The sequence below is a fragment of the Leopardus geoffroyi genome, chromosome A3 (genome assembly GCF_018350155.1).
Source record: "Leopardus geoffroyi isolate Oge1 chromosome A3, O.geoffroyi_Oge1_pat1.0, whole genome shotgun sequence".
NCBI classification, from domain to species: Eukaryota; Metazoa; Chordata; class Mammalia; order Carnivora; family Felidae; genus Leopardus; species Leopardus geoffroyi.
The window spans coordinates 14,850,309-14,875,052 of NC_059336.1; the positions used below are offsets into that span (position 1 = coordinate 14,850,309).

At 54.0% G+C, this 24,744-nt stretch overlaps 1 protein-coding gene across 4 annotated transcripts; it reads right to left on the reverse strand.

The window, feature by feature from the left end:
• Positions 1-11,990: 11,990 nt before the first annotated feature.
• CD40 (CD40 molecule) lies at positions 11,991-23,650 on the reverse strand. 4 transcript variants are annotated; one of them, XM_045444397.1, is made up of 9 exons: positions 23,522-23,650; positions 19,002-19,080; positions 18,545-18,670; positions 18,144-18,290; positions 17,697-17,790; positions 15,052-15,113; positions 13,306-13,392; positions 13,177-13,205; positions 11,991-12,555 (listed from the first exon to the last, which is right to left on the reverse strand). In XM_045444397.1, exons 1-9 carry the CDS (start codon positions 23,570-23,572, stop codon positions 12,391-12,393), a joined length of 840 nt encoding a protein of 279 aa, XP_045300353.1. In that variant the 5' UTR covers positions 23,573-23,650; the 3' UTR covers positions 11,991-12,390. The 4 variants fall into 4 exon arrangements, with proteins under 4 accessions (XP_045300353.1, XP_045300351.1, XP_045300350.1 ...); XM_045444395.1 differs by having other exon boundaries at positions 18,954-19,080; XM_045444394.1 differs by lacking the exon at positions 23,522-23,650 and adding an exon at positions 21,846-21,930 and having other exon boundaries at positions 18,954-19,080.
• Positions 23,651-24,744: the final 1,094 nt, after the last annotated feature.

The window sequence follows — 24,744 nt, forward strand, 5'->3', positions numbered from 1 at the left end:
GGGGACTCCTGGATGGCTCAGTCAGTCAAGCATACCACTTTTGACTTCAGCTGGGGTCATGATACCTAGGTTCGTGGGTTTGAGCCCTGCATCGGACTCTCTGCAGTCAACTCCAAGCCTGCTTCGGATCCTCTGACTCCCTCTCTCTCTACACCTTCCCGCCTCTCTCTTTCTCTCTCTCTCAAAAATAAAATAAACATTAAAAATAATAAAATAAAATAAGAGGCCCACGTGGTCCTGTGTGGGGGTGAGTGTGCCGTTGGATGGTCAGGGAGGGCCTCTCTGAGGAGGTGGCCCTCAAGCAGATAGCTAGAGGGAGAGGAGGCACCAGGCATGCGAAGATCAAGGGGAAGAGAATTCTGGACGAGAGAACAAGGCGGAACTGAGTCGCATGTGACTGGAACAGAGGGGGCAAGGGGGCAATCAGACGGGATGAAGAGGGAGAGACAGACAAAAAGACCCCAGTCACGCGGGGACTTGTAAACCAGAGCAAAGAGCTTGGATTTGTTGTAAGCACAGAAAACGCCCTTTGAGACTTTTAAGCAGTGGAGTGATGTAATCTAATTAATGGGGTTTCTTTTCCAGTGTTTATTTTTTATTCTGGGGAGAGAAAGAGAGAGAGCAGGGGAGGGGCAGAGAGAGAGAAGGGGTCAGAGGAGCCGAGGTGAGCTCCACACTGACAGCAGAGAGCCTGACGTGGGGCTCGAACTCGTGAACCGTGAGATCGTGCACCTGAGCCGAAGTCGGACGCTTCACCGACGGAGCCACCCAGGTGCCCCCTCTGATTAATGTTTTTGAAAGCTGCTCCGGCGTGGTGGATTGTTGGGGTGCAAGGCGGCAGCAGTGAGACCGGTGTGGAGGTTACGATGTGCAGTAAAGGGTGATAACGGCTCGGACCAGGGCAAGGAGCGATAAAGAGAAGCGGTATTTCAGAATATGTTTCGCCAGTGACAATGACAGGTGTGGCCGACGGATTGGATGGGGCAGGCAAGCAAGAGAGGGCAGCCAAGGATGACTCCTGGGTGTTCAGCCATCTCCTCATCTCCTGCGACAGCCGGCAGGAGGGGAGGCAGAGCTGGGGGGTACCTCAAGCCTCTATTTTGGACTTCTCAGTAGAGACACCTGTTGACATCTAAGTGGAGACGTCAAAAGGCAGCTGGAAAATTCTGAGTCTGGAGAGACGCATCGGGGCATCACGGGTGGTGTTCAAGGCCACAGGACTGGATAGAGTCCCAGACAAGAAGGGGCCCCAAGCAGCTCTAGAGGGCCAGCTGCGGAGGAGAAACCGAAACGGGAGACTGGGGAGGAGCGGTCAGTGAGCAGGAGGCAACCGAGAAAGGGTGGAGTGAGAAGCCGAGAGGAGAAGGTGTTTTGAGAAGAAGGAAATGGTTGGAGAAATCTACCTTTCAAACATCGTGTTCCTGAGTTCCAAGCAGATGCAGTTGTTTGCATGGCTCTGAGTCTGAGCCTGATGTCTCCGTGGCAAGAGGTGTGAAAGACAAACCACCCCCAAACTGAGATGTCCTCCCTGGCATTGAAAGCGAACTGGGAAGTCCCCAGGGGACACCAGATCAGGGTCCACCTGATGTTATCCCTCAGCTTCCCGGGGTCTCCTGCTGCACTGGGGGACCACTTCTATGGGCAAAGGGGAGCCATGGAGGGCTGTGGATGAGGGCGGTGATGGGGTCAGAGTAATGAGGGAGGAGGAGAGACTAGGCAGGAAGAGAAGGGAGGAAGGAGGAGCAGTGGCCGGGAGGGACATGGGAGGTCTGGACTAAAGCAGAGGAGACTGAGCCTAGACATCGGAGGGTCACCTGCACCCCCACTCAACCCTTCAAGCCTCAGAGCTGACACCTGCGTTTCCACCTTGTTTCTGCTCACCTCAAGCCCCATGCCTCCCGCCAGCAGTCTCTGACCCTCCACGCCTACCCATCCATTCGCACTCTGCCCCAGACGCTACAATGCTAGAGTTTATTGAGTCCTTACTATGTGCCAGGCACTGTCCTAAGCACTTCACATGCACTACCCATTCAATCCTCACACTTCTCCATTTTACACATGAGAAAACCGAAGCACAGAGGGGACTAGCAGGTTGCCCAAGGTCACACAGTAAGTGAACAGTGGGGCCGGGATCAAACCCAGGAGCTCTGACTCAAGTCCATATTATAGTGATAGAGAAAATGGAAGCCAGTTTCCCATCCTGCAAGAAGCCCGTTGTCAGTGAGTCACCCCTTGCATACCTCCAGTGATGGGCAGTTCACCACCTCCCAGTCAGTCTGCTTTGCCGATCAGATTGATTCCTAAATCTCCCTTTTTCTATCCCTGCAATCTGTCCCCTGTAACTTCTTCTGCGGGTGATACAGCAAAAGGCTTGGGGGTGGTATGGCGGCATAAAGGTTAAAAGGAGGGCCCTGGGGGCACCTGGGCAGCTCAGTCGGTTAAGCATCTGACTTCGGCTCAGGTCATGATCTCACAATTCATGAACTCAAGCCCTGCTTCAATTAGCCCTGCTCGCTCTCTTGCGCTCTCTCTCTCTCTCTCTCCTCCCCCCCCCCCTCAAAAAAACAAAACAAAACAAAACAAAATGAAAAAGGAGGGCCCTAAAGTCAGGTTGACCTGGATTAGTAGCTGTGCTGCCTTAAGCAAGTCCCCTCACCTCTCTGGGCACCCGTTTCTTCATTTGGGAACCTGGCTAATGATGGAACACACCTCCATGTTGTGAGCATTATGTGACAGGTGCTTAGCCTGTGGCCTGGCCCACTGCGAGCTCTGGGCAGGTGGCAGCTCCTGGGGTGATGGTGATGTCTGCTCTGCACAGACTGCCCCCTCCTCCCCTGAGACCCCTATCCCCTGTCCTCAAGGTCCTCAGCCTCAGGCCCTGCTTAAGTTCGGCCCCTTCCAATCCCCGGGGTTCCCCCTCTGCCCCCAGGCTACCTACCATGACTCAGGTGGGCCTGGATGCACCTGCTTCTAACCAGGTTGCCAGGAGCCCCCCCCCCCCCTGCAGGGCCCTGCAAGCCTCCTCTCTAATTCCCCTTCCTCAATCAGCCAGCACTCTAGCGGCCTCTCCGCTGATGGCCCCTCTGTCCCCTGCCAGGCCCATGCCACCTCTAGGGCCTGGCTCACCCCACACGGCCCCCTGCATGCCCAGCCCACCAGGCTCTGTCCCTTAGTCTGTGTCTGGGCCTGCAGGCTTCTGAAGGGGCTGGAGCGTGACTGGGGCGTGTACAAACAAAGCCACCAGGAGAGTGTAGTTGTGCACGTACGTGCGCACACACACGCTAAAGAGAAATATCAACACACACTTGCACGCATCCTTTTAAAAGACATCCACCCTAATGAGGAAGATACACACGGTTTTGGAGGCAAAAAACACACAAATACATACCACCCAGGTGCATGCGCGCACGCACTCCAGCAGGCACTCTGTCCGTTCCAGCCGATTTCAGCTCCCCCCGCCCCTCCCACCTCTTAACTCTGTGGATGGGTTAGTTAATGCCCAAGGCCCTCGGCCTGAGCCAGCACAGATAACAAGGCAAATCTCATTTCCAGAGCGAGTCTGTTTCGGGCTGCCCCCCCCCCCGCACCTCGCTCCCATGTACCTCGGGGCGGCACTCACAACCGGCCCCCCACCAAGCTTGCAACATCCGTAGGTGCTGATGCTCTGGCTGTCTGGCCTTCCTCATCCCCCAAAGTCATCGTGCCCCTTCCTGGGAAGAGGAGGCGAAGGAGGTAAGACCGGGACAAGCTGCGGGGAGGGCTGTCCTGCCAGGTGACCCCAGCAGGGCCTCAGCCCTCATTGTTTCCCTCTGGCTAGGACTGGCCTTGCTCAGGAAGCGGATGATCGCATCCCAGCCGGCTGGCTGCATCCTCTTCCAGCCCAGTGCTCAGGGTGGATGGGGGTCCCCTGAGAGCCGGGAGCAGGAGGCAGGAAGGCACTCTGGGCTTGGCAAGGCCCTGTGTGCCCTTCAGCACTGGGCCCATCCCCTGATTCACTGGGCCTGAAGCCCAGAGGTCATGCGAGGTGTTGGGGGTGGGGGGGATGGGACGGGGAACCAGATACTGCTGGCCAAAAGGGAGGGAAATGGGGCACCAGAGCTCTTGGGACCCGCTGCCCCAACCCTTGCCCTGTGCCAAGACTGACTTTCAGGTGAAACACACCAGTCCTGCTGTAGAGGGTGTTAAAGTACTGAGCTACTTCCAACATGTTGGCCAAGAGGCGCTGCCTCAAGCTCTCCGAGTGGCCCCACGCGCTGGTCCCTTCCCTGGCTCTCTCCTCCTCCTCAGATATGAAAGAGTCAACACTTGGCTCAGCAGGGAGCCTCCAAGGACCTGGCCCCTCCCAAGACCCTTTGATTGATCATCAGGTGGGTAACGAAAGGTGTGGCGCGTTCGCGTTACCCAGGACCACTGTCCTACCCTAACTCTGTTACCCCCACCCCCTCACCCTGGACCCAATCCTTCCCCTCTCCTCCCCTGGTCTAGCTCTCCAGTTCAGTTGGTCCCGCCCCTTTCTCTGACTCTGGGAGTCTGGAAGTGTGGGTGACTTGGGACCCAATCACAAATCTGAGGGCCCCGCACCCAGCCCCATATCCTATCATGCGGTGGGTTGGGGGGGGGGGGTTGAAGGAAGCGTTGGAGGCATAAATGGAACACAGCCCCCTCCCCCAGTCAAAGATTTCAAAGGGAGGAAAAGTCAGCAGAGTCCTTTCTCTGGGTCTCAGCCAAGGGGGAGTGGCTGCCAATGGCCACCGGCGCCCCAGCTTCCTCTGCCACTCACACTCTTTGCCGCCCCCGCCCCCATCAGTACCTCCATCATCTATACAGATTTATTTCACGATAATTTCATTTCGTCCCTGGCTCCAGAAAGATGGATTGCCCGGCGAGGTGATTGGGGAATCTGTGTTGGGCTCATAAATTTGCTGCCCCTCTATGAAACTCCCATGAAGTGTCCCGCACTTGGGGAGGGCGGATGGAGAGGGGTTAGTGTGGCCACCGTCCATCTCTCTCCCTGCCACCTAGGGGTGAGGGGTGGCAGGAAAGCACGGGAAAGGGGGAATGTCCCCGTCTTAGAACCAGTAGGGCTCTCTCTCCACCTTTGTGACAAACAAGGCTATTTGTCACTTGGCTGGCAAGATGACCGGCCTTTCTCCACCCCTCACCAGCCCCCGCCACCAGGGGAGGCCTTCTCCCACTGAGCACTGGAGCTGACGGAGGGAAGCGGATCCAGAAGCAGGAGCGGCTGCCCCCTCCTCCCTCCTCTCACTGGTCGGCAGGAGGCACTGTGCTAGGACGGAGTGGGAAGCTTATTGACAGCTAGCCCCTTTCAGAAGGGAGAACACACACACACACACACACACACACACACATCTAACAAGCACGCACACACACGCAGAATAGTAGCACGCCCACACTGACACCTGCTAGAAAGAGATTACAAACGCAATAGCAAAATCGCAGCAGCGTGGAAGAAAGGAGCATGGGATTTGGAATCCAGGAGAGCCAGAAATTGGATACTGGGTGTCCTGTGTTCCCTTGGACCGCTAACTCAACCTTTCTGAGCCTCACCTTGATCCTCTGTAAGGATAAGTAATATTCCCTCAAAGGGTTGTCGTCAGGATCAAATGACATGGTATGTGAGGGGTGCCTGGCATATAAATGGTAGGCAGAATCACGATTCCGGTGCCCGCGTGCACACACACGCACACGCACATGTGCACGCACACTCGCCTCTTTCTCCACCTCTCCATAGCCTGATTCGCCCCTCTTTCCATTGCTGCCCAGTCCCTAACTGATCTCTCCTTTCTGATCTCAAGGAACAGCCCGGAACGGTGCAGCTCAGATTCCCCTGGGGCCACATCCAGTCCTGTTCCTTCTCCTTCCTCTCCAACCCAAGCCACCTTTATCAGCCCAAGCCACACAGCCCTTCCTGCCCCCATCCTTCCTGCTCCTGGGGGTCAGAAAACTGGTGACAGGTATGCCTAGGGCTTGGGGGTCACATGGGACCAGCAGGATGAGAGGACAGACGTGAGTAAAGGAAGGGAAGCCACAAACGGCACAAATTCACAAAAATTCAAAACTGCCGAGCAGAGACTCTGGTAGTGAACTAAGGTCAGAGCCAGTGGTCTTCAGTTCCCGGTCAAATGTTAGAACCACCAGGAAGCTCTGAAAAAAATACCGATCCCTAAACTACCAGCATCACACCCCCAGCCCACGGACACTTTATGTAATTGGTCAGGGTTGAGGCCTGGGTCATTCTAGGGGTCAGGACCTGGGGCTTCGTAGCTGGGTGGGGACTGAGCCCCGGCTCTGAGCCAGGACGAACCCCTCCCCTCTCTGAACCTGTTTTCCTCACTGGAGAGGAGGAGGCTGCTGACCCACCTGCTGCGGTGAGAATGGTGGGTTTCAGGCTCCAGCACAGGGTCTGGCCCTGGTGGCGCTGGGGAGGAGAGGGGACCTTCCTGAGACCCAGCCAGTCCCCTCAGCTCTGGGCGGGGACTGAGATGTCTTGTCACCCTACCACCCACCCCCAGCCCAGCATGTCCCCCGCAGGCCCCACCTGCTGTGCCCTCCTGCCTCTCTCCTTATAACGAATTAGCTCCCTGCCTGCCCCCCTCCTTATTACGAATTAGCCCCCCTGCCTGCCTCCAGCCCCAACATTTCATCCCCAGCCTGCCTCCTCACATTAACCCTTCCCTGGGGTCCAGGGTGACCAGGCCTGTGGTTATATTCACACAAGGTTTGCCCTCAGCTTCCCGGGGCGGGGGGGGGGGGGGGGTGGACAGGAGAGGCTCTCTGTCCCTGATTGTATCCTGTCGCTCCTGCCTAATTAGTATTCCACAGAGAGCTGGCTCCACAGGCCTCGGGATTTGTTTGCCGGCCGGCCAGTTCCCTGTCTCCCCAGTTCAGAGTGAGTAATTCTGTCCCTCCCAGGCCCATTTAAGGGAGTGAATAATTAGTTACATTCAATTAGGCCTCTCCACTGCCACTGTGGCTCCCGCCTGCCTCACTTGGGGGGACAGGCACACTAATGAGCCAGCGCCTGTCTGACACGGGGGAGCGGGCATTAAACACCGCCGATCCCCTCCACCCCTCCACCCCTCCACCCCTCCACCGGGTGAGGGCTTGGAGGGAATGGGGGCAGGAGAGGAGAAAGGAGGGTGGGACCCTGGAGGTGAAGATGGGAGTGGAGGTGGGGGCAGAATGAGGAGAGGCAAAGGGGGGAAGCAGGTAGGGACTCCAGAGGAAAAGGAAAGAGAGAAGTCGCGTAAAAGTCCCTCTACGTGGCATCCTTAGGTGAATCGGGCTCAGCCCTACACGGAATCCTATGCAGCACTTAAAAAGCATGTTGCCGATCTATTATTTATCGGCATGGAGAGACGCCCACTGTATCCCTCTAGGCAAAGATGGCTGCATACAACATAGCGTATGTAATAATAGCCCAGGTTAAAAAAATAGTTTGGGCACAGAAAACAAGTCTGGAAGGACCTGTAACTTGTGGTTGGTGGGGGTGGTGGGAAGGCTTACAGGCGGTCTTATTTTCATGTTTATTGCTTAGATGGGGGCGGTGCATTGCACAGGTATGATTTTCATAATTAGCCAAAATAACACTTGTTCGAAAGAGAACAGGGGGAGATGGAATTGCTGGGGGAAGGAAGGAGGTGGGTGGGTAGGGAGCAGGCAGACCGCGGGGAGGGGGGTAGAGGGACGGGCAGGGACTGCAGGTGGGGTGGGCAGAGCCCTGGAGGGAGGCAGAGGCTGGGAACTAGCTGGGCGCCTAAGCCCAGCGGGATGTGCCAGTCTGCAGGGAGAGAGGCAGAGAGCCCCAGGGATAGAAAGGGGGGTAGGAATGGACGAGCAGTTCCCCTCCTACTGGCCCCATCTGTCTGGGCAGAATCTGCCCAGTGACCCTGCTGAGCCCCTCCCAGAGCCCTTCTCCCTTAACGGTGCTACACCTGCTGTAGGCAGGTGCTGTAGGCTGTAGGCTCGAGGAGCCTCCCCAAGTTGTCCCCAACCCCAGCCCCCAGACTCCAGGACCACAGCACGTGGGGGGTTTTTCTTTCTTTCTTTCTTTGTTTTTTTTTTTTTTACAAATTAAAACTGTATCTCCCCACCCCTGCAGGTGGGTTTGTAATTTTCTGTGTCAGAATCACTCTGGGGGAGAGAAATCCTTCGGGGCAGAGTCTTTAATAACTTCTGCTGCCCAAGGAATCCACCACAGGACCTGAAGGCTGAAGGGGAGGGTATGTGCGTGCCTGCTAGGGAGGAGGGGGGCTGGAGGGGGGCGGGGAGGGGGGTGCCGGCAGGGGACAGGACGGGGGTGTATCACAGAATTAAAAGGACACATACACCCGGCTCAGCCCCAGTCCCAAGGCAATTGCCTCGGTCCCAGAGCTTCCATCCTTTATTCACCCGGTGGAGCCTGAGCCCCCAGGAGCCTCTCCAGCCTCCCGGCTGGGATGCAGAGGAAGAGACAAGCTGCATATGACACTTGGCCTCACTCGGTTCTGGGCCTTCCCAGGGCCTCAGTTTCCACATATATGAAACAAAGGGATTGGACACAATGTCATTCCCAGTCTCTCTTAAATTCCAATCCTCTGTGACATGCTTTCTTGGGTTCTCACTGACTTTTCCAGTTCTTGGAATTGGTAGGATTTCAGCATGGGGAGAATCCACACGGAAATCTGGATTCTCAGGAACTCCCGTTCCTGCAGGGCAGCGTTGGAGAGGACGGATCGACGCTGCCCCCCCCCCCCCAAAGATAGATGGAGCCTCCCCACTTGGCCATAGTCTCTGCTCTGCCGTCCTGATCCCGACCTGGCCTGCCTCACTCTGTAGCTCCTGTGCAGGAGCAAAAACCACAGGCTTTGGGTCAGCCTCATGAGGTCCAAATCCCAGCTCTAACCCTCCCGACCTTAGCATATCATTTAGCCTCTGAGCCTCATCTGTAAAATGGGTTATGAGACTGCGCGTTACGTAGGGTCGCCCTACACACTAAGACAATGCATAGAAAGTTCTTAGCATTGTGCCTAGTACGTAGTGAGCACTCGATCCTTGCACGCTCTTAGGGTCACTGTGCACGACCCTAGCTAGGGATGAGGCCACAGTGAGAATGCAGTCGATGCTTGTCAAATCGGGGAAGCAGTGGAGAGGGAGGCCTCCGCTGGGGAACGGATGAAGTTTCAGAATACAGGTTGCAGGAGGTTCAGGCCTTTGGGGCCCCAGAGAGGAAAGGCCTCTTCTCCAAAGGGAGGGTGGGATGCAGCTTGAAAGTCCGCGAAAAGCGGCCGCCGGGGTCTTCGCGCGTTACGTTGGCGCCACCTTCTGGCTAATACATGCCTCACACCCACCCTCTTCCAAGCGCAGGCCAGACCCGCTCCTACAGCGGGTTGACCTTCTTCACGTATTTTTAGATTTGGCGGGGCCCTTAGAACTCCTAGGGCACCAGCCCTTCATCACACATCGGGAGGGAAAATTTCCAGAACCAGAGCGTAACTTTCCCAAGGTCACACAGAAAGTTTCTGGCTGAGCTCCATTGAGAACCCAGAACTCGCTACAGTTGCCAAGAACCCCTTCCCTTTATCAGGGACTCTAAGATACACAAAATTGTGCCTTCCCACGTATGCGTTCTGCTGGTTCTTACGGGGAACCTCTCCCAGAAACAGACTCTGTGGCAAGGAAGGAATGCAGGTAGTTTATTAGGGGGTCGAACTCAAGAAGCACCAGTGGGGGAGTGGGGAAGTGAGTCGGGGAGGGGGGAGAGGGGAGGAAGCCAATGGCAGAGGGGCTCGGGGGGGCTCGAGGCCTTCAGATTTGTCCCTCCCAAGGGCGAGGAGGCTGGGGCATCTACTCTCCACCTTTCATTCCTATTCAGTGGAGAGTATTCTGGGTCATCAACTCCCCTGGGTAGATCTGACCACCGCACACCTGCACCCAATACCGGGGGGAGCCCCAAGGCAATCGATCTCCAGTGCTTGTAATAGGAAACTCATGGCTCATCTGGACATAGCAATGTAGGAATGCCAAGAGAGGGGCGGTACTTCTCAAAGTGTGGTCCCTGGACCAGCAGCGTTGGCGTCACCTAGGGATCTTGCTAGAAATGCACATTCCCGAGCTCCATCCAGACTTACCCCACCACTGGCCACGGGGGCCCAGCAATCTTTTAGCAAGTCAGGTTTTGATCAGGTGGTTCTGGCACATGTTCAAGATTGAACACCTCTGACCCAGGAGAAAACAAAGAAGACTCAATACCATCTACTATGGGTATTATCCCCATTTGCCAGATAAGGAAACTGAGCTGGTCCGAGATGAAAATGACATACCCAAGGTCACACGGACAGCAGGTGACAGAGGAGGGTCTCTTGCCTCTTGCCACCATACTGCCACGCGCAGAAGTGAGTGACACTAGTCTTCGGACTCTAGGTAGAGAATAAGGGTGAGGTCCCAAAGCTCCCCTCCCCCCCCCCCATGACGCCACCACTTTGTTCTGCTTTCTAAACCAACTGTCTCCACCTGGTGTATCCAAATTGTTCTCAAAGCCCTTCTGGGAAGCCTGCCAAGCCAGGTGCCCCTCTCTCCGCTTGCAGCTGCCCTCAGTCTCCATCCAGGATAAGCCCTCTCCACCCCCACCCTCCAGCCAGCAGGACACACGGGAAATCCAAAAGCAGCTTTGTACTGGGGAAAAGGTTGAGATCCCTGGGTGAAACCAGCCCGGTCTCATCTTCACTGTGAATCTCTGCGCAGGGGCTTTGCATGGCTCTTCCCTCTCCTCGTCCTACAACCTTCCTCCCCTCCCCTCCCTTCCCCTCTGCTCCCACCCCATCTGCTGCTCCTCCTGGCTAGGCTCCCCCTCAGTTGGCACAGCAGGAAAAGAGAACAGGATGGTTTATTTTTATCCTCAGATACTGCTGGGGGGTGGGGGGGGGGGGAAGGGGGCACCATCTGACCAAGAAGCTGCAGCTCCTGTAGCAGTCGGGAGGTCAGAAGGAAGTGGGAGGCCCAGGAGCTCCCCAGGAAGGAGCCACAGATGTAGGTTCCAGAGAGCAGGAAGATCTGGAAGCAGCAGCACAGGACGGAGAGTGGGGAGCTCTGAGTGGCGTCTCTAAGAATTGCTGTGTGGCCACAGGCAAGTGGCTTCACCTCTCTGGGCTTCCATTTTCACCTCTGTTCAAGAGGGAGGGATGTGGAACCCTGGCTGCCCTCAAGGCCGTTTTTTGACGAACACAAGTAAAATGAAGAGAGTGCTTTGCAAAACACAACGCCAAATGCTAGCACACATGGAAACCGCCCTGGAAGGACAGCAGCCTGGGGACATTGTTATTATCCTCAGAAAGTGCCCTAATTCTGTGAGCCTGACAGTGAGTTAAACAGCTCGTGTCATCGAGCATTTCCACCCCCGTTTTCCTTTATACATGTTTGATGACTTTTTAATTACATAAGCATTGTATGAACTCACTCTCCGTTTGGCGGGGGGGGGGGAGCCAATTCTTCCTTTAACCCTTCGCCAACCCTTCTTCCCCAACCCAGACATTACAACTCCTGGAACCGTGCGTTTTCTGTGTATCCTACTGAACACTGGCTATACCTACACATACACGGGTATGTTCTGTGCATACACATAACCCCAGACGACATATCATGCTGTTGGGGCGTGTGTGTTTTGTTTTGTTTTGTTTTAATTTTTTTTTTCAATGTTTATTTTATTTTGGGGACAGAGAGAGACAGAGCATGAACGGGGGAGGGGCAGAGAGAGAGGGAGACACAGAATCGGAAACAGGCTCCAGGCTCTGAGCCATCAGCCCAGAGCCCGACGCGGGGCTCGAACTCACGGACCGCGAGATCGTGACCTGGCTGAAGTCGGACGCTTAACCGACTGCGCCACCCAGGCGCCCCGGGGCGTGTGTGTTTTTAAAGAAATGTTTTCATACCCATCATTCTGCAACCTGCTTTTTTTGTTGTTGTTGTTCCACAACAGTGTTCTTGAGATCTTGTTGTATAAAATATATTACACTTTTATTTAGCCAGTCCCCTGCTGCTGGACAATTAAGTGGCTTCCAGTTGTCCACTGTCACAAACAACACCGCGACGGATATTCACGTATACGTCTTCCTGGGCTCGTCGAAACCACCATGATACATCTCTGGCCACTGAACTCTGGGCGGGAGGATTTTGGTGGATATTCCTACACGGCCCCCGAAAAGTTTTGCCTCCGCCTTTACAAGCAAGTCGGGGGATCAGTGGGCTCCAGGGTGGGGTGGAAGGTTCTGTTTCTGCACCACAGGGGTGCAGGCCGGGGGCGCCCCGCACCCTCCCTCTGTAGCACCAGCAGCTCCAGGCTCTCCGGCCACGTGCCCGTTTCCCATGCCGCCACACTCCTGGGCACACACCGCCTCATACTCTCTCCTGCACCGAGATGCGACTCTCTTTGCCGTCCTCCTGGGTGACCGGCTGGCACCCGTGTAAGGTCTCCTGCACCGGAGCAATGGGGTGGAGGGTGACAGGAAGGACCTCCAAGTCCTCCACAGGGTCCTGCGACACAGCCTCAGGCTGGAGAACCTGGGGAGCCAAGGCGGGAGGTTACCCCCGGCAATCCTGCAGAAGGGGACCCCCCCTCAACACGCACGCGCGCGCGCACACACACACACACACACACACACACACACACACACGGAAGCCCCTTCCCCTTTCCCAAAAGGAGGGTCGGTGCTGAGTCAGTGGGTGCCTCCTGCCCCCTGCTGGCCACACAGAGCGTGTCAAGAGGCTTCCAGAGCGGGAGGCTTTGGATCCAAGGAGCAGGGGGGCTGGAGAGGGGGCCCCACCTCCTGACCGCTGACCAAGGCCACAGAGACGTGGTTCCCCACGTATCAAATGCCGGGAAGGAACAGCAAATGTCAGATTTTACCAGCGGTGCCAGGGCTGTTCTGTGGGGAGGTGAGCTCCCGAGGTGCCGGAATTTGGTGGTACAGGGAAGTGAACGGGAAGAGCCCTCGGGCCAGCACTGGGGGCGGGGGCATCGTGGGGGGGAGGGGTTGGGGGGGGAGAGGAGCCAGTCCTGCCGCCTCCCCACTGGCCACAGGGGCAGACCCTGAATCAGTGTTACTGCCATAGAGGCAACAATGAATCAGGCTTTCTTTCCAGTTTGCCAAAACCCTCAGCCGGTGCCCAGGGTTGACCTACCCTATTCTCTGGCTTCTTGGTCACCTTTCCTAGAGAGAGAGAGAGAGAAGGAAAAAACCAAACGGGATGGGGAGTTGGCAAAGCCAATCTCTCCCCCTTCCCTCATCACCTCCCCACCTGGGGACTCACTGATATACACAGACACCAACAAGACAGCAAGCAGGACCACCATCGTGATGGGGATCACCACCAGGGCTCTTATCCGATCCTGGAAACCTGGAGAAATCAAGACTTCGGTGATGGCCTCCCACCCGCAGCGGCCCCCTACCCCCGTGCCTCAAGCTGCTCTGTCCCTTGCCGGACTCTCAAATCCTCCAGTGTCTGAGCTCAGCTGTATCACAGGATTCAAACAGGTGGCCCTGACAAAATGTGGCCAGATGTGTTTAGTGTGACCAGCACTGAGTAGGGATACAGCTGTCTCTCCCGGCTCCCCACACGCCCCTTCCCTCCCTACTCCCTGCCCAATGCTGAGGTCCATCGACATTGATGTCTGCATTGCTGCCTTTGTTATAGAAGGATGGAGGGGAAAGTAAAGGGTTCCCTGTACCTAAGTCTCTATCCTAAATGGGAAAATGACAAAAAAAAAAAAAAAAAAAAAGACCAAGATGCATGGCAGGAACTAGGGGAAGGCAAGTGAGACATTCACCTTGCAACAAAATTTAAGGGAACACCAAAAAACCTCAGTAATCAAGAAGAGTAATGTTTTAATGTCATGTTTTGAAAAATCATATCAACAAGCTGTGGCCCACAGGCTGGCTGCCTGCTTTTTATTTTGTTTTTATTTTTTATTTTATTTTTATTTATTTTATTTTATTTTTTTAACTGAGCAGGCTCCCTGCCCGACATGGGGCTTGAGCTCATGACCCTGAGATCAAGAGTCACATGCTTTACCAGCTGAGCCAGCCAGGCATCAACAGATGTCTGTTTTTTAAATAAAGTTCTGTTGGGGGTGCCTGGGTGGCTCAGTCGGTTGAGCACCTGACTTCAGGTCTCGATCTCACGGTCCATGAGTTCGAGCCCCCCGTCGGGCTCTGTGCTGACAGCTCGGAGCCTGGAGCCTGCTTTGGATTCTGTGTCTCCCTCTCTCTCTGCCCCTCCCCCGCTCATGCTGTCTCTGTCTCAAAAATAAATAAACATTAAATAAATAAATAAATAAATAAAAATAAATAAAGTTTTATTAGAACCAGGGCTGGGATTAGGCTGAGGCAAGCGAGGCAGGGTTGGGTCATGTTTTTATGTAAATTTTGATATTGTATTCTTTCTAGACTTTTTTTTTACATTAGCTTTGTTTTTATAAAAAAATGTATCTAACGTTATTTATCTTGATTACTGCATTTTCTGCCTGCCCACCTGCCTGCCTCGCTCACCTCACTCCAGTCCCAGCCCTGCCAAGAGGAAAGTGGGTCTGAAAAAGAAACAGAGTTTATTTTTCTTACCCCTGACTCTTTTGCTCATTAACATGACCTGCCTAGTCCCTGCAGCTATTTGGGCCTGTGGCCTGTGCTACTGTAGGCCAACCTCCTCGTTATAAAATCAAAACCAAGGCTCTGAGAGGAAACAGTGGCACGTCCGCGCTGGTGTTTGAAATGCAGGGTGGAGTATCTCCAAAGTGCAGGAACCCATGCCAGGCACTCCCAACGAAGGGAAGTGCTGTCATCAGCCCATTTCACAGATGAAGAAACTGAGGCTCAGAGTGGGGAGGGGACTTGCCCAGGCTCCACAGGTAAGTGGCAAAGCTAGGACACCTCAATCCCAAACTGCCTCCTCTCACTTCACCTCTCTCTTTCCGCACCAGGTGTCTCTGTGCGACCCTGCGTCCCCTGTCAGCTCGCCACCTTCCCGGCCTGCTGCCAGAGTCCCTTCTCTAAGACTCACCGCAGACGGCATCCGTCTTGTTGGTCCCCGCCTGAAGCTCCACCAGGCCTTTGGTCTCACACCTGTGCACAGACAGGTGCACGCACATGTGCACACACGGACACACGGTGAGAGAAAGAGACATTACGTTTCCCCAGCCGTAAGATTTCCAACCCCGGAGGGAGACCATCAAAACCAACAAGTTCAGGTTCACTGAGCACGTATTGTGTGCAATCCCCTGTGCTGGTTGTTATGGGAATGACACAGACTCTGTTCTTAGGGAAGTCATGAGTGCAGAGAAAACATTATTGCGCATCTTCAAGGAGGAATAATAGGCCAAAGTTTGTCACATAGGTCAAAGTGAACTGGGAATCGTTCAGAGAAGGGGAGACAAAGCCCACAGTGGCTGGAATAGAGGGGTGATGAATTCAGTTTAAGGCAGGGCTTCTCAGCCTCAGCACTACTGACGTGTGGGGCCACATAACTCTCTGTTGTGGGACTGTCCTGTGCACCGTAGGACACTCAGCAACACCCCCGGCCTCCACCCACTAGTTGCCAGTAGCAGCCCCTCCTCAGTTGTGACAACCAAAACGTCTCCAGATAGTGCCAGATGTCCCCTGGGGAGAAAAATCGCTCAGTTGAGAATCTCTGGGTTAAAGGCTCGTCCAGAAAGACTTCCCTAGGGAAGGGCGATCTGAGCGGCCGGGAAGGATGTAAACTTAGAGCAGCAGAACACTCTAGCTGAAGCAGGACAATGTGATTTGAGGGATTAGGTGGGGGAGGGGGGCGTGCCAAACGGTATTAGGGAACTATGGAAAATGGGGTCTTTAGAACCAGATCACCGGTAATCAGCCATGAAGGTTTCAACTGGATTCAGCTGGGAAGTCACATCAGCACCCAACCAGACGCCCCAACAGTGAGAGGACTCACTTGGCCGGAGAGCTTGCAGGAGGAGAAATTATGGAAGAGTGGACAGCTGGGAGGCCTGCGCAGGAGTCTCAATACGGGATGATGAAGATGTGGTCGCTGGAGGGGTGGGGAGGAACGGATAGGAAAGGACACCACGAAGAAAAAAAAACATCTAAAGTGGGAAAAGGGTGAGAAGCTCCAAAGAAAGCACATACATAAGAATGCTTAGGTGTCTACAAGGCACCCCTACAGGTCTTTTCCTCATGCCTTGTGAGATGAAGGTCATTCCCATTCTCCAAGTGAGGGCACTGAGGCTCAGAGGGTCGCAAACTTTCTAAGCTGCAGTGAGGCTGGAACTCAGGGCTCTGATCTTATTAACCAAGGTGCCCCCGGTTATCATTCAACATTTATCGGTAAAGATTAATTGAGCACTTACTATGCATGGACACTGTTCTAGGCATAAGGAATGCATCACCGGAAGAAAAAAAAAAAAAAAAAAAAAAGGCCAAGTCCCTACACTGAAGGAATCTGCAGTCTACTGGAGCAAGGCAGACAGTAAACAAATAACAAAGTATATACGAGATGCTAGTATTTGTGTGGAAAATACGTGTTTGCATGCGTGTGCATTTATTTATTCATACATAGACTCTCTGGCAGGACACACAGGGGGAAGAGCTGCTTCCAGGGAGGAGAACTGAGTGGCCAAGGAACAGAAACTCATCACCATAGGCTCTCTCGTGCCTTGTGTTTCATGAGCCTCTCTTACCCATTTTTTTTTTTTTAATTAAATGTAAAAAATAGTCGGGCAGGTGTTTCAGGGTATTCCAGGCAGGAGAGTTTGAGGCAAGAGGACAAACAGCACATTGAGGGCATCGCAAGTAGCATGTGGGGGAAAGTCAGGAAATGGTGCCGCAAGTTAGGGGAGCAGGTGGAGGGGTCTGCGTTTCATCCTAAAGGCATAGGGAGTCACGAAGCCTTTTAAACGGGGAGCACCGTGATTTGAAATAAACTAGAAAGCTCGCTTTGGCAAGAGGATAGCGACACAGCTGAAGAGGAGAGACCAGAGGCAGGGAGGCTGGTGAGGAGGTGAAGGCACCATCCAGACCACAGGGATGACCACTGGAGAGAAAAGGAATCCCAAAACATTTGGAAGCCTAGATAGACAGGACCTGGTACCTGATGTGGGCTTGGAGGTGAGGGAGGGACCACGGGACAAGTGCCCAAACACAAGTGAGTGTCTTCCCAGAGGGTGAGAGGGGCGGGCAAGCGAGTGCATTTGGTGCCTGTGGGTCAACTGCGTGGAGCTGGACCCTTGGTGGTGGCATATTACTGTCTTGGACCCAAGAGACAGATCCAGACAATAGATGTTGATTGGGAACCATGGATACGGATGAGATGCCGGGGGAGGCAGGCAAAGTGATTGGGGAGTACAGCCTAGAACAAAGGCCAAGGAAATCAGTTAGGAGGAGCAGAGGAGAAGTAGAGGGAAAGCAAGAGAGGTGTCCTGGTGCCCCCAAGAAGGGAGTTTCATGAAGATCAAGAGGTCAGCAGTATCTGTTACCGCCAAGAGAGAGCAGAAAAAAAAAAAAAAATGCTGAAAAGTGGCCTTTTGGTCAACCATGTGGACACTCTACAAGTTCTCTATGTGCACAAGTGTGTGGACATGGGGAGCAGGGGCTGAAGGACAGGTGGCCGGATAGAACAGAAGTAGTCCCACACCCCTCTTAGGGCAGGAAACAAGGGGTGAATCCTTGTACCTCGTCCAAGGGTGACACTTTTCCGAAGCAGATGACACATTGGAGAAGAAGCCGGCTGGGCACGGATGGCAGATGGTATCAGAAACCCCTGTAGCTGGAAGGGAGGAGGTGGCTTTCATCATCACAGGGGACCACCCACCCGACTCTCAAGGAAACAGGTGGACAGGAAGGGCCAGAAGAACTATCTATGTCAAGTGCTGTCCCCCAGCACAGAGCTTCCCCGACTGCTGCAGCCCCTAAGAAGCCTCCTCCCACTGCCCAACCAAGGCAGATACCCAGGGCTGGAGGCAGGACAAGAAAGGTGCCATTTCCTGCTCACCAAGCAGAGATACCAATGCAGGGTGGCCCCTCCACCTCCGAGACCGAGCGCCCACTGCCCAATCCCTCACCGTGAGTGTCAGCTCCTCTCTCCTGCCCGCAGAGCCAATTCCCAGACAGGCCACTTACCAACCTGCTTGACTCCAAGGCCAGGGGGGCACAGGGTGTGCTGGATGCAGCTTTCACAGGCGTCGCTGGTACAGTGTAGACCTTCGTCACATGTGCAAGTGGTGTCCGTTTCAGAGGTGCCTTCCCTCTGGACCTGGAGCCCTTGGTCTGAGCAGAGATGGCAGGAAGGATGGGGACCCCTTATGAGCCATGCTTGGGGGATCTGCCCCTCACACTTCCTGCTTTTATCAGACCCTCTTCCAAGTAGGGATAGGAATCAAATTATTTAACAACCGGTACAACCCAGACTCCAACCAATCAGAACAGACCCTGGCTATTAAAAAGCAACGGCTGCATTGTCAGGAATAAGTTAGACTATCAGCCTGACTCCCCGCGCACCCCTTCCCCAGCAGCCCACGCACTGGGGTCGCAGTACTTGTGCTGGTGACAGTGTCTCTCTATGTTCCAAGTGTCTAGGAATTCGCCTTTTTTGCAAGGAAGGCATTCCGTGTAGGTGAACTCTGTGCAGTCATTCACCAGTTTGTTTCCTGGAAAACATCAGGAAATGAAGCAGCTCCAGACGGCTCAATGAGTCAAGACATTTATCAAAAACTGATCAGGCTGGGTTTTAGGGCAGGGGATACAAAGATGACAGTCTCGGACCCTTCTAGACTTCATAGTCTGGTGGGGGACATGGGAGAGATAGGAGCCCTACTCCCGGGTAGGCAGAGAGGGGACCCAGGACATTCTGGCTGCAGGGCGGGGATGGGGAAAATCCCAGGGGTCCTTTGAGACTCGAGTTTACAGTTGACACACGGGGCCTGCGCCCGCCAGGAAGCCAGGAAGGGTCCCGCCGTGGGGGGAGGGTCAGCCGCTCACCTGGCTGGCACTTATCACAGCACTGACTGTTTATCAGGTACTGGTTTTCTCTGCACGTAGTGCGTGGGTCTGGGTGGACCTAAAAACAGAATTGGACGATTTGAGGGGATCTCGAAATCTCTACTGCAGCCTCTATGGCAGGAAGGTGGAAGTCAGCCAGCACAGAGGTTAGAACTGAAGTGGAAGTCCAAAGCAGAAAGCTGGAGCCTGCATATTACTTGGTGTGTTTGTTTTTAACTAAACTGCCAACTGACGTGATTATAAAAGCACCCAGAGGATCGGTCTGGCATTTTAACAAAGTGATTACACTGGGACATCGCAATATTCTCGGCACTAAACAGATCTTCCTTTTGGCTTGACGCCGGAGTCTTTCCTCTTCCCAAACACCCAGGAGGGCTCCGGTACCTCCCCTGGCGTCCTGAGGCTGGCTGGGCAGCTGGTCCTAGGCCCGGCTGAGGCTATATTTAGCACTTGGCCGCTTCCTTCAATTCTTCTGCTCCCCACCCCTTTCCCCTCTCCAAACCCTCATCATCTGATTATCCAACCCCTCTCTCATGAAATGCCAGGACTGTGAAGCTGGAAGGAACAAAATCCAACTTTTTTGCTTTACAAATGGTAAGGCTAAGGACCAGGGAGGTTGGGTCACCTGCCCAGGGTCACATAGTGATAGAATCTGAATAAGAACTCAGCTGTCAATACTCCCCCTCTCCGTCAACTGCACTATTTTCTACTCCATCCAGGTACCATTAATTTAAGTACGTTTGTTTTATTTTTTAACCATTGTGATTTTTATCTATTTTTAAGTTTATTTTATTTATGTATTTTGAGAGAGAGAATGCGCACGCTCGTATAAGCGGGGGAGGGATAGAAGGAGGGGATGGGGGAGAGAGAATCCCAAGCAGGCTCCGCACCATCAGCGCAGAGCCCGATGCAGGGCTCATACTCACAAACCATGAGATCGTGACCTGAGCTGAACTCAAGAGTCAGACGCCCAACTGACTGGGTCACCCAGGCACCCTCATTTTATTTCTTTTTAATGCTTATTTATTTTTGAGAGAGAGAGAGAGAGAGAGAGAGAGAGAGAGAACACGAGCAGGGGAGGGGCAGAGAAGAGAAGGAGACAGAGGATCCCAAGCAGGCTCTACGCCGACAGCAGCGAGCCCAATGCAGGGCTCCAAATCACGAACCATGAGATGGTGACCAGAGTGGAAGTTGGACAGTTAACCAACTGAGCCACCCAGGTGCCCCCGAATACGTTTATTTTAATTTTTTTTTCAACGTTTTTATTTATTTTTGGGTCAGAGAGAGACAGAGCATGAACGGGGGAGGGGCAGAGAGAGAGGGAGACACAGAATCGGAAACAGGCTCCAGGCTCTGAGCCATCAGCCCAGAGCCCGACGCGGGGCTCGAACTCACGGACCGCGAGATCGTGACCCGGCTGAAGTCGGACGCTTAACCGACTGCGCCACCCAGGCGCCCCCCGAATACGTTTATTTTATTTTTTTTTTATTTTTATTTTTTTTTTAAATTTTTTTTTTTTCGACGTTTATTTATTTTTGGGACAGAGAGAGACAGAGCATGAACGGGGGAGGGGCAGAGAGAGAGGGAGACACAGAATCGGAAACAGGCTCCAGGCTCTGAGCCATCAGCCCAGAGCCCGACGCGGGGCTCGAACTCACGGACCGTGAGATCGTGACCTGGCTGAAGTCGGACGCTTAACCGACTGCGCCACCCAGGCGCCCCCCCACGATCTTGCGGTCCGTGAGTTCGAGCCCCGCGTCGGGCTCTGGGCTGATGGCTCAGAGCCTGGAGCCTGTTTCTGATTCTGTGTCTCCCTCTCTCTCTGCCCCTCCCCCGTTCATGCTCTGTCTCTCTCTGTCCCAAAAATAAATAAACGTTGAAAATAAATAAATAAATAAATAAATAAATGTAAACCTTATAGTGCTGCCATCAGAGAAGAACCAGTATCACTTCTCATAAATAAAAGGCAACCCTAAAAATAAATTCAACAGAAGCAAAACAACGTTATTAAAACCCAGCCGGTTGCTTTGCTTGCTGACCTTGGCTTTTGTTTCAAAAAGGAGGATTAACGGGGCACCTGGACGGCCCAGTCAGTTGAGTGACTGACTCTTGATTTCGGCTCAGATCAGGGTTGTGGGATTGAGCCCCGCAGGGGTCAGCACTGAGAGTGGAACCGGTGCTGAGCGGTAACCTGCTCAAGATTGTCTCTCCCTCTCCCTCCGCCCCTCTCCCCTGCTCGTGCTCTCTCTCTCTCTCTCTCTCTCTCTCTCTCTCTCTCTCAAATAAAATAAATAAATAATTTTAAAAGTAAATAAATAATAAAAAAAAAAGGAGGATTAGCAAATGCTGGAGAGGTTTTAACTATATTCTAGCCCCAAAGACCTCCTCCTTGAAAAAAAGGAGGATTTTAACAGAACTGTAAAGCAAATCTATGTCGTTTAGTCCCGTACCCTTGTGCTCCCTAAAATCATGCCACACTTGGGAAACAGCCAGTGAAAAGAGCACAGGATTGAGAATCCAACAGTGTAAGGCTGCAATCTTGACGTCATAACACTTACTAGTTATGTTGTCTCTTAGCCTCAGTTTCCGCATCTCTAAAATGGGAGTAATGCCTGCCCCACAGATTCGGTTGTGAAAATCAGAATGAATATGTGTATATGGCCCGGCACGGCAGCTAGAACATAGGAGGTGCTCATTAAAAGGCACTTTTAATTATCGTATATATGTGAATATCTGTTTGGATGACTACTGCCCTGGCTAACTGGCTGGCTGTCCAGGATTCTGCCTAATTGGTGGCTCTCATTCAGTGAGAAAATTACCTACAGAAGTGAATCTTACTCCAAATGGAGAAGGAAATATGAAGGTCTGTTGCCTCCACCACCACATCCTGTGAATGTTCTTCCTACAACCCTGTGGACTTTCCCACTAGACTCCCAGGGCAACGAAAGTCCTTTATGCCATTTGCAAACCTATGAGAAATACGGCTTCTTCTCTGAAAGTTTGTCAACCTCCAGCTCCCACTCCATAGCTCTAATCCTTCTGACAAAGCAGCTCAGGACCTAGGCTTGGGGAGGCGGGCGTGGGCATCAGGCAGACGTAGATTTATATCCAGGTTCCACCTAGCTGTGAGAACTCTGGCAAGTTCTTTCCTCTCTCTGAGCCTCCGTTTGCTCATCTGTACAATGGGGGAGTCAAAAAAAATCAGACCAAGAATGCGTGTAAAGCATGCGTGTGTCGGAGCCTGACACAAAGGAAACTCTCAAAAACAGTCCCTGCTATTGTCATAGCCCAGTCTCTACCTGGAGCCAGACCTGGTAGTGTGCTCTTGAGAAGCCCAGACCACCCTTCTTCCTGAATCCCCTGGCTCTCCCTCCAATCCTCCTACAAGAGCCCTCTTCCTCCTCTCACTAGCTCCAACACCGCCCCGCCCCCCCCCCCCAACTCCCTTCTCCCTAAGAACCATTGCTTAGAGTGAAAATGAAAGTTCTGGGACAAAAGCAGCTTCCCCAACTGCTCTCTTCCCTTGCTGCTGACTCCCCTCCCCTGCGCCTCCATGGGTCTTTCCTGCCCAGACTTCATGCCAGAAACTACGGCCCTTGAAAGCAGGGGGAGGCCGGAGAGGTTGGAATGAGAGCGGCAGGTACTTGGGGGGATTCCCAGCCTCCAGAATGAGGAACTACAAAAATACATTTGAACAAAAAGTGAGTCAAGTGTGGGCCTCTGAAAATCCCGGAGATGTGCTTGGTTGGGCATAACTGAGACTTTCTGGTGCCTGGAGAAACCCCTGCTGGTCTCCTTACCCCTTCCTGGGTCTCATGAATTATTCATCTCCCCCAGGGGTCCTCTATGTCATCTTAAATTCAGGAGGCAGAGACACAGCCTTGGGTATTCCTCCTAGGTTGGATCACCCAGGATTTGGGGGTCGAGGTGGGGTGGGGGTGTTAAAAACCCCTTGCCTTCTCAAAGAAGTACCTGGGCCTCTGCACCCACCCTTGTTCCCACAAGATACCCCACAAGAAGGCGGCCCCAGGGGGCCAGGACATGATAACCGCTCACAGAGCCTGCCTGCCATCTGTCCACAATGTTAAAGGGACAGGAAACCTGCCAGACCCGCCCCTGCCCTTGCCCGGCCTCCCTTCTCATCTCTGAAACCCCTCAGCAGTCTCCGCGTGGCCAGCCTCTGAGGCAAACCCAGACTCCAGCCTCCCGACCAAATAAAGGCTTGGGTCTCCCCAAATCCCAACCCCGTCCACGCCGCAGGTGCACGTTTCCTGCAGTGCCCCCCCCCCACCACGCGCCCTCTTGGGGCTACCTGGGACCCCAACCTGGGATGACACAGAAGCAGCCGGGACCCGCGGTACCTTACGCACCTTCTACCCCGTCTTCTATCCCCCAAAATCAGCTAGGAAGTTGCCTTCCCCGAAATATTGCTTCTCTTCCCATTCTCCACTCTCAAATCCCCAAATCCCCCGTCGGGTCGGAGCAGAAACTCAACTTACGGCGGTCAACACGCAGCCCCAGAGGAGACAGCGCAGAGGCAGAAGAACCATGGCGAGATGAGTACCCAGCGGCGGAGTACGGGTGCGGGCACTGCGAGCGTAGTAACTCCCTCGGCCCGTGCCCCACCCCACGCGCGCCCGCCCAGGAAATGGGCGGGGTCTTCGGGGGCCAATCGCGGCCAGCATCGTTGGGGGAGGCGGAGCTCCTGACAACGCTGCGCGCCGGGATTTCCCCCGAACGTTCCTAGGAGTCGAATCTCCCGGGAGAGTAGGGACGTGCTTTCGGCGAGGGGGAGGGCGCGTGGTCCCTGGAAGTGCACTTCCTCCTCGCCCCTGGGACTCAGAGGCCAAGCTGAAGAGGACGAGGAGCTAGCAGTGTTCCCGGAGCGCGAAAGCAGAAAAGAGAGATCCCCCGCGTGCTGGGAAGAAGCCCCAGGGACACCCCCCCACGGTTCTCCACCCCCCCCCCCCCCGCCGCAGCCTCCGGGAATTCCGGCAGAACCGAAAGTGTCCCCACCGCGGATGCAGAGGCCTGAGGAAGTTCCCCGCATCCCAGAAACCGGGAAGGCCATAGCTGGGGTGTGGGGGAGAGGAGGGCTCCGGTGGCGTTTCAAGGAAAACAGTTTCCCAGCTTAAAGTTTCCCTCTCTTTCAAAGGAAATTCCCTCCTGTGGATGCAGCGTCCCAGCCTCCCCATCCATCCATCCATCCATCCATCCATGCCGTCTCCACCAGATTCTATTCCAACGCCTCCGTTCCCATCTGTCACCTGGAGACAGGCATTTGGAGTAGCACATCAGCCTTTGTGTGGGAGCGCAGGACCCCGTGAGAATCTCAGGAGACTCGGGACTCTTTCCTTCTGCAGAAACACACACACCCTTGTGCCCACATTGCCTGGGTTCTGGCCCTTCTTCAACCAGTGTTAACACGGTCTACTCAGCAGCATAGAATCCCTGAATTCTGACTGAGACTCTCCTTCTGATGGGTTGACTTCCCTTGAGCTTTGGTTGTCGCCAGTGCAACCTGAGGAGCGTGAACTAGACAGCTGGTTGTTGGGGTGACGACTCCCCACGTTCTGCATTTCTGGGCCAGGCCAAAAGGCCAGGCTGCATGGAATCAGACAGGATGGGAGACGAAGGGGCTGTTAACTCCACTCTCCTGGCTTCTGCTGCAAAGGGCACCCTCCTTTCCGTCACCTCCACCACTGATTCACAGGCTTATCAT